We start from the raw sequence: 12,436 nt of genomic DNA on the forward strand, positions 1-12,436 counted from the left end.
TCCCAAATATGCTACTTATTAGTTATGTAATGGTTATGTATGGATCTCCCAAATATGCTACTTATTAGTTATGTAATGGTTATGTATGGATCTCCCAAATATGCTACTTATCAGTAATGTAATGGTAATGTATGGATCTCTCAAATATGGTACTTGTTAGTTATGTAGTGGCTATGTGGATCTCCCAAATATGCTCAATGTGATGAAGGTGGTTATGATAATTTTGATGTTATTGTTAGGCTGACGAATCACTTTGGTGGTTTTGTCGACATCGAGGGACCCTAGACTCACTTTGGTGGTTTTGTTGACGTCGAGGGACCCCAGACTCACTTTGGTGGTTTTGTCAACGCCGAGGGACCGTAGACTCACTTTGGTGGTTTTGTCGACGTCGAGGGACCCTAGACTCACTTTGGTGGTTTTGTCAACGTCGAGAGACTCATAAACAACTAGCATCTATCTTGCTATGAGTGCATAAGCAACTAAGATCAACATCTAGCGTCAAGTTTAAAGAGCGAAATATGAGGCATAAACATCCAACATCATCATCAAGTTCAAAGCAACAACATAAATGTTGTCAACCAGCATCAAGTTCAACAGCCAAAAATGACAATAACCAAGGCATATAGTTCAAGCAGCCAACAAGGGTACCAACATCAACATCTAGTTCAACAGCCAACAAAGGCACCAACATCAACATCTAGTTCAACAGCCAACAATGGCACCAACATCAACATCTAGTTCAGCAGCCAACAAAGGCACCAACATCTAGTTACCAGAAGCATATGGGTATTCTTTCATCTTGTAGGAAACAGTCCTCTTCCTTCCAATCTGTCTTCGAGCCTGAAATGTTCTCCTATAGCCTGCAACAGAGGTAGAGGGTGTACCAGCTGTGGTATCTTTCTTCCTGGGAGACCTCCTTGGAGGAGCAGTAGGTGCAGTAGCAGCAAGTACAGCTTTCCTTCTTGGAGGAGCAGTAGGTGGAGTAGCAGCAGGTGTGGCATTCCTGCTTGGAGGAGCAGTTGGTGCAGCTTTCTTCCTAGGAGGAGCAGTACCAACAGCTGTTGTAGATGGAGATGGCCTCTTCCTTGTTGGTGTAGCAGCTGTAAATGAAATGGTGGTTGAAGCAGAAGCTTGTGACCTATTTGGCTTCATTTCAAAAACAATTATGAATTTCAATTCAGACAGAATAATGAAAATTGAGATGCTTAGCTAACTTGACGCTGGTTTTTTCTCACTGCAAGAGCTAGCTTTAGGTGCTTGGAGCACACACTGTATTTATGCCCTATGATAACCCACAAGTATAGGGGATCGCAACAGTTTTCGAGGGTAGAGTATTCAACCCAAATTTATTGATTCGACACAAGGGGAGCCAAAGAATATTCTCAAGTATTAGCAGCTGAGTTGTCAATTCAACCACACCTGGAAACTTAGTATCTGCAGCAAAGTGTTTAGTAGCAAAGTAATATGATATTGGTGGCAACGGTAACAAAAGAGTAGTGCAAGCAATAGTAAATATTTTTGGTAATTTGTAGTGATTGTAACAGTAGCAGCGGGAAAGTAAATAAGCGAGAACCAGTATATGGAAAACTCGTAGGCACCGGATTAGTGATGGATAATTATGCCGGATGTGGTTCATCATGTAACATTCATAACATAGGGTGACACAGAACTAGCTCCAATTCATCAATGTAATGTAGGCATGTATTCCGTATATAGTCATACGTGCTTATGGAAAAGAACTTGCATGACATCTTTTGTCCTACCCTCCCGTGGCAGCGGGGTCCTATTGGAAACTAAGGGATATTAAGGCCTCCTTTTAATAGAGAACCGGAACAAAGCATTAGCACATAGTGAATACATGGACTCCTCAAACTATGGTCATCACCGAGAGTGGTCCCGATTATTGTCACTTCGGGGTTGCCGGATCATAACACATAGTAGGTGACTATAGACTTGCAAGATAGGATCAAAAACTCACATATATTCATGAAAACATAATAGGTTCAGATCTGAAATCATGGCACTCGGGCCCTAGTGACAAGCATTAAGCATAGTAAAGTCATAGCAACATCAATCTCAGAACATAGTGGATACTAAGGATCAAACCCTAACAAAACTAACTCGATTACATGATAAATCTCATCCAACCCATCACCGTCCAGCAAGCCTACGATGGAATTACTCACGCACAGCGGTGAGCATCATGAAATTGGTGATGGAGGATGGTTGATGATGACGACGGCGACGAATACCCCTCTCCAGAGCCCCGAACGGACTCCAGATCAGCCCTCCCGAGAGGTTTTAGGGCTTGGCGGCAGCTCCGTATTGTAAAACGCGATGATTCTTCTCTCTGATTTTTTTCTCTCCGAAAGCAGATATATAGAGTTGGAATTGGCGTCGGAGGGTTTCCAGGGGGCCCACGAGGTAGGGGGCGCCCCCCCACCCTCATGGACAGGATGTGGGCCCCCTGGTCTTCATCTTTGGCGAGGATTTTTTATTATTTTTTCTAAGATGTTCCATGGAGTTTCAGGTCATTCCGAGAATATTTTTTTTCTGCACATAAAACAACATCATGGCAATTCTGCTGAAAACAGCGTCAGTCCGGGTTAGTTCCATTCAAATCACACAAGTTAGAGTCCAAAACAAGGGCAAAAGTGTTTGGAAAAGTAGATACGACGGAGACGTATCAACTCCCCCAAGCTTAAACCCTTGCTTGTCCTCAAGCAATTCAGTTGACAAACTGAAAGAAAGAAAGAAAGAAAAACTTTTACAAACTCTGTTTGCTCTTGTTGTTGTAACTATGTCAAGCCAGCATTCAAGTTTTCAGCAAAGATCATAACTAACCACATTTGCAATAATTCTCAGGTCTCATAATTACTCATATCAATAGCATAATCAACTAGAAAGCCATAATAATAAATCTCGGATGACAACACTTTCTCAAAACAACCATAATATGATATAACAAGATGGTATCTCGCTAGCCCTTTCTGAGACCGCAAAACATAAATGCGGAGCACCTTTAAAGATCAAGGACTGACTAGACATTGTAATTCATGGTAAAAGAGATCCAATCATAGTCATACCCAATATAAATTAACAATGATGAATGCAAATGACAGCTGTGCTCTCCAGCTAGTACTTTTTAATAAGAGGGTGATGACTCAACATAAAAGTAAATGGATAGGCCCTTCGCAGAGGGAAGCATGGATTTGTAGAGGTGCCAGAGCTCGGTTTTGAAATAGAGATAAATTGCATTTTGAGCGGTATACTTTCATTGTCAACGTAGCAACTAAGAGATGGCGATATCTTCCATGCTAAACACATTATAGGTTGTTCCCAAACAGAATGGTAAAGTTTATACTCCCCCTCCACCAACAAGCATCAACCCATGACTTGCTCGAAACAACGAGTGTCTCCAACATACATCAGGTCCCAGGGGGAGTTCTGTTTGCAATTAATTTTGATTTAGTTTGCATAAAGCATGGGACTGGGCATCTCGGTGACCAGCCATTTTCTCGTGAGTGAGGAGCGGAGTCCACTCCTCTTGACAATAACCCGCCTAACACGGAAGATAAGGACAGCCTTGGTTGATACATGAGCTATTCAAGCATACAAAACAGAATGTTTATTTGAAGGTTTAGAGTTTGGCACATACAAATTTACATGGAATGGCAGGTAGATACCGCATATAGGAAGGTATAGTGGACTCATCTGGAATAACTTTGGGGTTTAAGGGATTGGATGCACAAGCAGTATTCCCGCTTAGTACAGGTGAAGGCAAGCAAAAGACTGGGAAGTGACCAACTAGAGAGCGACAACAGCCATGTACATGCATTAAAATTAATAAACATTGGATGCAAGCATGAGTAGGATATAATCCACCATGAACATAAATATCGTGAAGGCTATGTTGATTTGTTTCAACTACATGCGTGAACATGTGCCAAGTCAAGTCACTTAAATCATTCAAAGGAGGATACCACCCCATCATACCACATCATAATCATCTCAATAGCATGTTGGCACGCAAGGTAAACCATTATAACTCATAGCTAATCAAGCATGGCACAAGCAACTATGATCTCTAATTGTCATTGCAAACATGTTTATTCATAATAAGCTGAATCAAGAATGACGGGCTCATCATATTTACAAAAACAAAAGAGGTCGATTTCATACCATCTTTTCTCATCTCAGTCAGTCCATCATATATGTCATCATAATTGCCTTTCACTTGCACGACCGAACGGTGTGAATAATAATAAGAGTGCACGTGCATTGGACTAAGCTGGAATCTGCAAGCATTCAATAAACAGGAGAAGACAAGGCAATATGGGCTCTGGGTTAATTTAACAATAATGCATATAAGAGCCACTACAACAATTTAATTATGGTCTTCTCCTATCGACCCCCAAAGAAAACGAAAGAAAATAAAACTATTTACACGGGAAAGCTCCCAACAAGCAAAAGAAGGACAGGAAATATTTTTTGGGTTTTCTTTTTAATTACTACTGCTACAACAGTAAAATAAACTACTACTAATTTTTTTTGTTTTTCTTAAGGTTTAACAACACACAAGAAGAAAGCAGGAAAAAGAAAATAAACTAGCATGGATATTACAGTGAAAAAGTATGAGCATCAACATCTAGCAATGAGTGTGTGTGAACATAAATGTAATGTCGGTGAGAAATATGTACTCCCCCAAGCTTAGGCTTTTGGCCTAAGTTGGTCTATTGCCAGGGATAGCCTGGCGGATACCCGTAAGTGTAGCTGGGGTCGTACTGCGACGAAGAATAACTGGGATCATACTGTGATGCAGCGGCTATCGCCTGCTGAGCTGCAGCGTGGAGTCGGGCTGCCTCCGCTCTCCTCTCATATTCATCTGCCTCCTCTCTGGTAATAGTATATCTTCCTTTTGTCTGTGAATCAAAAAGGGCAGGAGCAGGGAGAGTAATACGGACAACATGCCGTTTGTAAAAAATTAAACGATATAAAAGAGGTGATTCGGGCCTCTCGACAAAATGATGTGAAGACATGGAATCATAATCTAGATATGCAGGGGGCAACTCCGTGTCACCCTCACGGATGTCTATCTCAAGAAAATTGGCTAAGCGGGTTGCATAAATTCCTCCAAAGAAATCTCCATTATGTCTATTATGATGCAACCTACGAGCTACAATGGCTCCCATATGATAAGATTGGTCTCCTAACACAACATTCCTGAGAATGCTGAGATCAGGGACACACATGTGACATGCTTCATCCTTAGCATTTATACATCTACCTATGAAGAAAGCAAGATAATGTATAGCAGGAAAGTGAATGCTCCCTATGGTAGCTTGTGTTATATCTCTAGATTCCCCCACATTTATACTAGCAAGAAAGCTTCTAAATTCAGATTTAGGGGGATCCCTAATACTGCCCCAAGATGGAAGTTTGCAAGCAGAAGTGAAATCCTCTAAGTCCATGGTATAAGATTTGTCATAAAGATCAAACATGACTAAAGGAGAATTACGCGAAGATGAATACTCAAACCTCCTCACAAATGTACTTGTGAGATCATGATACTGGGGGCATTTGTTAGCCTCAAAATCCTCAAGACCGGCATTGCGCAAATATGATTTAAATTCTTCTTTAATTCCCGCACGGTCCATAAAATTTTCCGACGGCCATTCGCAAGGCCGCACTAGAGCGTCTCTTGGTGGATCTTCATCAGCATCACACATAGCAATCCTGGGTCCTTGCTTCTTAGAAGAACCACCTTGGAACATCTTCCTAAGCATTATTGTTTTTCTCTGAAAAATTCTGAAATTTTTAGTAACTTCAAACAAAAGTGAACCAACCTCAATAAAACTGATAGCAACTACTCCTACAAGTGCCTAGAGCCTATATCAAGCATTAGAACTACTTGGAACCATATAAATTTGACATGCAAGCTCAAGAACATGGTCACCTATGCAGCACAAATTTGCAAAGAATAAAGCACTAGAACAAAAACTAATTGGACCAATGGAGGAGTCACATACCAAGGAACAATATCCCCAAGCAGTTTTGCGAGAGGTGCTTTGAGCAAGGAGATCGAAAATCACAGCAAAAGTGGCTGGAACTCGTGCTTGAGTTGGTTTTTCGGGTTTGTGTGAGACAGAGGAAGAAGATGTGTGCTGGGATAAGTGGAGGAGGGCCACCGTGGGCCCACGAGGCAGGGGGCGCGCCCTCCACCCTCGTGGCCAGGTGGCAGCTCCCCCCGCGGTAATTTTTGCACAGTAAATCCTCAAATATTCCCGAAAAAATCATATTAAATTGGCATGTCATTCTGAGGACTTTTATTTTTGGGATATTTTTATATTGCACGGATAAGCCAGGAAACAGACAGAGAAATACTATTTTTACTTTATTTCTACTTAAATAACAGAAAGTATAGAAGGGGTACAGAAGTTTGTGCTTCTAGTTTCATCCATCTCATGCTCATCAAAAAGAATCCACTAACAAGGTTGATCAAGTCTTGTTAACAAACTCATTCCGATAATCATGAAACCGGAGAAATTTCGAATAACTCTAGGTTACCTCAACGGGGATATGCACATCCCCAATAATAAGTATATCATATTTCTTTTTGACAGTAGGAAGAGGAAATTCAAAACCTCCAATTATAATCGATGGAATTTTTCCAATGGAGTTGATACTATGAACTTGAGGTTGTTTCCTCGGAAAGTGTACCGTATGCTCATTACCATTAACATGAAAAGTGACATTGCCTTTGTTGCAATCAATAACAGCCCCTGCAGTATTAAGAAAAGGTCTTCCAAGAATAATAGACATACTATCATCCTCGGGAATATCAAGAATAACAAAGTCCGTTAAAATAGTAACGTTTGCAACCACAACAGGCACATCCTCACAAATACCGACAGGTATAGCAGTTGATTTATCAGCCATTCGCAAAGATATTTCAGTAGGTGTCAACTTATTCAAGTCAAGTCTACGATATAAAGAGAGAGGCATAACACTAACACCGGCTCTAAGATCACATAAAGCAGTTTTAATATAATTTATTTTAATGGAGCATGGTATAGTAGGTACTCTGGGATCTCCAAGTTTCTTTGGTATTCCACCCTTAAAAGTATAATTAGCAAGCATGGTGGAAATTTCAGCTTCCGCTATCTTTCTTTTATTAGTAATGATATCCTTCATATATTTAGCATAAGGATTAGTTTTGAGCACATCAGTCAATCGCATACGCAAAAAGATAGGTCTAATCATTTCAGCAAAGCGCTCAAAATCCTTGTCATCCTTTTTCTTAGATGGTTTGGGAGGAAAAGGCATGGGTTTCTGAACCCATGGTTCTCTTTCTTTACCATGTTTCCTAGCAACAAAGTCTCTCTTATCATAACGTTGATTCTTTGATTGTGGGTTATCAAGATCAACAGCAGGTTCAACTTCTACATCATTATCATTACTAGGTTGAGCATCATCATGAACATCATCATTAACATTTTCACTAGGTTCATGTTCATTACCAGATTGTGTTTCAGCATCAGACATAGATATATCATTTGGATTATCATGTGGTTCAGCAATAGGTTCACTAGAAGTTTGCACAGTTCTATGATTTTTCTTTTTCTTCTTTTTAGAAGAACTAGGTGCATCAATATTATTTCTCTGAGAATCTTGCTCGATTCTCTTAGGGTGGCCTTCAGGATACAAAGGTTCCTGAGTCATTCTACTAGTTCTAGTAGACACTCTAACAGCATAATCATTTTTCTTACTATTCATTTCATCAAGCACTTCTTTTTGAGCTTTAAGTACTTGTTCCACTTGAGTGGTAACCATAGAAGCATGTTTGGTAACAAGTTTAAGTTCACCTATAATATTAGCCATATAATCATCCAAGTATTTAATCATATCAGAATTTTGTTTTAATTGTCTACCAAAATAAGCATTGAAATTTTCTTGTTTGACGATGAAATTATCAAACTCATCAAAACATTGCCTAGCAGACTTATAGTGAGGGATATCACCTTCATCAAATCTATAGAGAGAATTTACCTTTACTACCTGTGTCGGGATATCGGGATCAGGAGGTTCTTCAATAAATAAAGGATTGAGATCATATACTTCTTCAACAGGTGGTATATTAAGACCATGTATTTCTTCAATAGGAGGTAAATTCTTAACATCTTCAGCTTTAATACCTTTTTCTTTCATAGATTTCTTTGCCTCTTGCATATCTTCAGGACTGAGAAACATAACACCTCTCTTCTTCGGAGTTGGTTTAGGAATAGGCTCAGTAATTGGAGCAGGAGCTGGCTCAGGGGCTGGCTCAGGAAGTGCCCAATTATTTTCATTTGTCAACATATTGTTCAATAGAATTTCAGCTTCATCCGGTGTTCTTTCCCTGAAAAGAGAACCAGCACAACTATCCAGGTAATCTCTGGAAGCATCGGTTAGTCCATTATAAAAGATATCAAGTATTTCAGGTTTCTTAAGAGGATGATCAGGCAAAGCGTTAAGTAACTTGAGAAGCCTCCCCCAAGCTTGTGGGAGACTCTCTTCTTTAATTTGCACAAAGTTGTATATTTCCCTCAAAGCAGCTTGTTTCTTATGAGCAGGGAACTATTTAGCAGAAAAGTAATAAATCATATCCTGGGGACTACGCACACAACCAGGATCAAGAGAATTAAACCATATCTTAGCATCACCCTTTAATGAGAACGAAAATATCTTAAGTATATAAAAGTAGCGCGATCTCTCATCATTAGTGAACAGGGCAGCTATATCATTTAACTTAGTAAGATGTGCCACAACAGTTTCAGATTCATAGCCATAAAAAGGATCAGATTCAACCAAAGTAATTATATCAGGATCAGTAGAGAATTCATAATCCTTATCGGGAACACATATAGGTGAAGTAGCAAAAGCAGGGTCAGGTTTCATTTTATCTCTGAGTGATTCTTTGTTCCATTTAACTAATAACCTCTTGAGCTCATATCTATCTTTGCAAGCTAAAATAGCGGCAGAAGATTCCATATCAAAAAGATAACCCTCAGGAATAACAGGCATATTTTCATCATCACTTTCATCATCGTATTCAGATTCAATAATTTCTTTCTCTCTAGCCCTAGCAATTTGTTCATCAAGAAATTCACTAAGGGGCACAGTAGTATCAGGCATAGAAGCAGTTTCATCATAAGTATCATGCATAGCAGAAGTGGCATCATCAATAACATGCGACATATCGGAACGAATAGCAGAAGCAGGTTTAGGTGTCGCAAGATTACTCATAACAGAAGGTGAATCAAGTGCAAGGCTAGATGGCACTTCCTTACCTCCCCTCGTAGTTGAGGGATAAATTGTTGTCTTAGCGTCTTTCAAGTTCTTCATAGTGTCCAGCAGATATAAATCCCAAGTGACTCAAAGAATAGAGCTATGCTCCCCGGCAATGGCGCCAGAAAAAGGTCTTGATAACCCACAAGTATAGGGGATCGCAACAGTTTTCAAGGGTAGAGTATTCAACCCAAATTTATTGATTCGACACAAGGGGAGCCAAAGAATATTCTCAAGTATTAGCAGCTGAGTTGTCAATTCAACCACACCTGGAAACTTAGTATCTGCAGCAAAGTGTTTAGTAGCAAAGTAATATGATATTGGTGGCAACGGTAACAAAAGAGTAGTGCAAGCAATAGTAAATATTTTTGGTAATTTGTAGTGATTGTAACAATAGCAGCGGGAAAGTAAATAAGCGAGAACCAGTATATGGAAAACTCATAGGCATTGGATTAGTGATGGATAATTATGCCGGATGCGGTTCATCATGTAACAGTCATAACATAGGGTGACACAGAACTAGCTTCAATTCATCAATGTAATGTAGGCATGTATTCCGTATATAGTCTTACGTGCTTATGGAAAAGAACTTGCATGACATCTTTTGTCCTACCCTCCTGTGGCAGCGGGGTCCTATTAGAAACTAAGGGATATTAGGGCCTCCTTTTAATAGAGAACCGGAACAAAGCATTAGCACATAGTGAATACATGAACTCCTCAAACTATGGTCATCACCGGGAGTGGTCCCGATTATTGTCACTTCGGGGTTGCCGGATCATAACACATAGTAGGTGACTATAGACTTGCAAGATAGGATCAAGAACTCACATATATTCATGAAAACATAATAGGTTCAGATCTGAAATCATGGCACTCGGGCCCAGTGACAAGCATTAAGCATAGCAAAGTCATAGCAACATCAATCTCAGAACATAGTGGATACTAGGGATCAAACCCTAACAAAACTAACTCGATTACATGATAAATCTCATCCAACCCATCACCGTCCAGCAAGCCTACGATGGAATTACTCACGCACGGCGGTGAGCATCATGAAATTGGTGATGGAGGATGGTTGATGATGACGACGGCGATGAATACCCCTCTCCAGAGCCCCGAACGGACTCCAGATCGGCCCTCCCGAGAGGTTTTAGGGCTTGGCGGCGGCTCCGTATCGTAAAATGCGATGATTTCTTCTTTCTGATTTTTTTCTCTCCGAAAGCAGATATATAGAGTTGGAATTAGCGTCGGAGGGTTTCCAGGGGGCCCACGAGGTAGGGGGCGCGCTCCCCACCCTCGTGGACAGGGTGTGGGCCCCCTGGTCTTCATCTTTGGCGAGGATTTTTTATTATTTTTTCTAAGATGTTCCGTGGAGTTTCAGGTCATTCCGAGAATATTTGTTTTGTGCACATAAAACAACATCATGGCAATTCTGCTGAAAACAACGTCAGTCCGGGTTAGTTCCATTCAAATCACACAAGTTAGAGTCCAAAACAAGGGCAAAAGTGTTTGGAAAAGTAGATACGACGGAGACGTATCACCCTACAAGTTTGCAATTGCTGCAAGTAATAGATGCCATCCTAGATGTATCCCTTGGTGTTGGTTTCTCAAATGGGGTTTTCCTCCTCTTTGTTTGTTGCTTCCCAACCTTGTCTCTGAAAACCGGAGGCTCTATGTCTTGAGTTCTTGGCCACATATTTGGACTAGGGACGGGAAATATGATATGGCCATATGTTCTACATTGCCTTCTTGAAGAAATCACCCACAAAGTCTTCAGGTTGCAACTTAGCTTTCACAATTGCAGATACTGCATGATTGCAAGGCATAGCAGTCATATCCCATTTCTACATCCACTTGTTTTGTGCAGCAAGTTCACTGAGTAGGTGTTATCTCCACTACTAACTTGGTAAATGTTAGGACCAGCCATCAAAGTTTGGCACCAACTTGAGTTGTACTTGGCCTCCTCTAACATCTCAGCATATGTTGGGCAAATTTCCCAATTTTATGTCTCTGTCTTAGTTCTATTGGTGTTAAATTTGACCATCAATTTTGTGCTAATTCCTTCTATCATGGTCTTTATTGGCTTCCCTCCGACATCTAGTATCATTTTGTTAAACACCTCACTGATGTTGTTCACAAAGAGGTTAGTCTTGCAGTTAAAATCCATTGCATGTCTAACCCAAGTATGAACTGGTACTTTATTAAGCCATGCCCAAGCTGCCTTACACTCTCTTTTCAAATCATTCATTGCAGCAAGGTGTTCATTCTTAGTATAAGAGTATCTAGGTGCATCCATGTGTTTCTTTAATTCATCACCTCTAAAGCTAGCAGTTTGGAAATTCTGATATATATGTGTAAGGCGGAATCTTTGTGGACAATTGGGGAAAACATGGTTTACTGCATTTAAAAGGCCCTGTTGACACAATAGGAACTAGAGTTAAACATTGGGCCTTTTGAGTTGTTGACAGAGCAATGTGCATATGAAACAATAGAATTACAATAGAACTATGAGAAGAGAAGTTTACTTTCTGCCTATCAGAAATGATGGTATAGTAGCCAAACTTTCCGCTTTCTCCACCAAGTGCATCTCTCAACTGTGTTAAGAACCAGGTCCAGCTGCCTGTGCCCTCTTTGTCAACAACTCCAAATGCTATAGGATATATATTGTTGTCTCCGTCCTTTCCTGTTGTAGCAAGGATCTGTTGACATGTTGACAGCTTGATAAAACAACCATCTACCCCTGTAAAATGGCAAATGTGAGAAGATATTGTATTTAATGTGAGCACATAAACACTTCACAAGTTACAAAACACAGTGTACCAATGAATGGCTTGCATCCATTTAAAACCCCTTCTTTGCAAGCATTAAGACAGAAGAACATGCCATGGGACCTTGGATTTTTGCTTGGGTGCTCTGGCAGATGCTTAGTGGTCACAACACATGTACTGCCTGGGTTTGTATGTAATACATACTGCAAATAATCTTTAATCCTAGTGTATTGTCCTCTCTGATCTCCTTGGACAACCTTCAATGCTTGCTTCCTAGCCCTATAGGCCATATGGGTTGAGATCTCTACTCCATATTTCTTCTTCAAATTTTGCACTATTGT

General features: G+C 40.3%; 1 protein-coding gene across 1 annotated transcript; it reads right to left on the minus strand.

The window, feature by feature from the left end:
* Positions 1 to 765: 765 nt before the first annotated feature.
* Positions 766 to 12,436, minus strand: LOC125534908 (uncharacterized; the record flags this gene model as incomplete). Its single annotated transcript, XM_087537800.1, has 3 exons — positions 766 to 1,146; positions 11,853 to 12,067; positions 12,148 to 12,436. Coding segments are annotated over 3 exons (885 nt in total), but the record flags the coding sequence as incomplete, so codon positions are not given.

This window comes from Triticum urartu, chromosome 7A (genome assembly GCF_056163025.1).
Source record: "Triticum urartu cultivar PI428250 chromosome 7A, HENAU_Tu73, whole genome shotgun sequence".
Taxonomy (NCBI): Eukaryota; Viridiplantae; Streptophyta; class Magnoliopsida; order Poales; family Poaceae; genus Triticum; species Triticum urartu.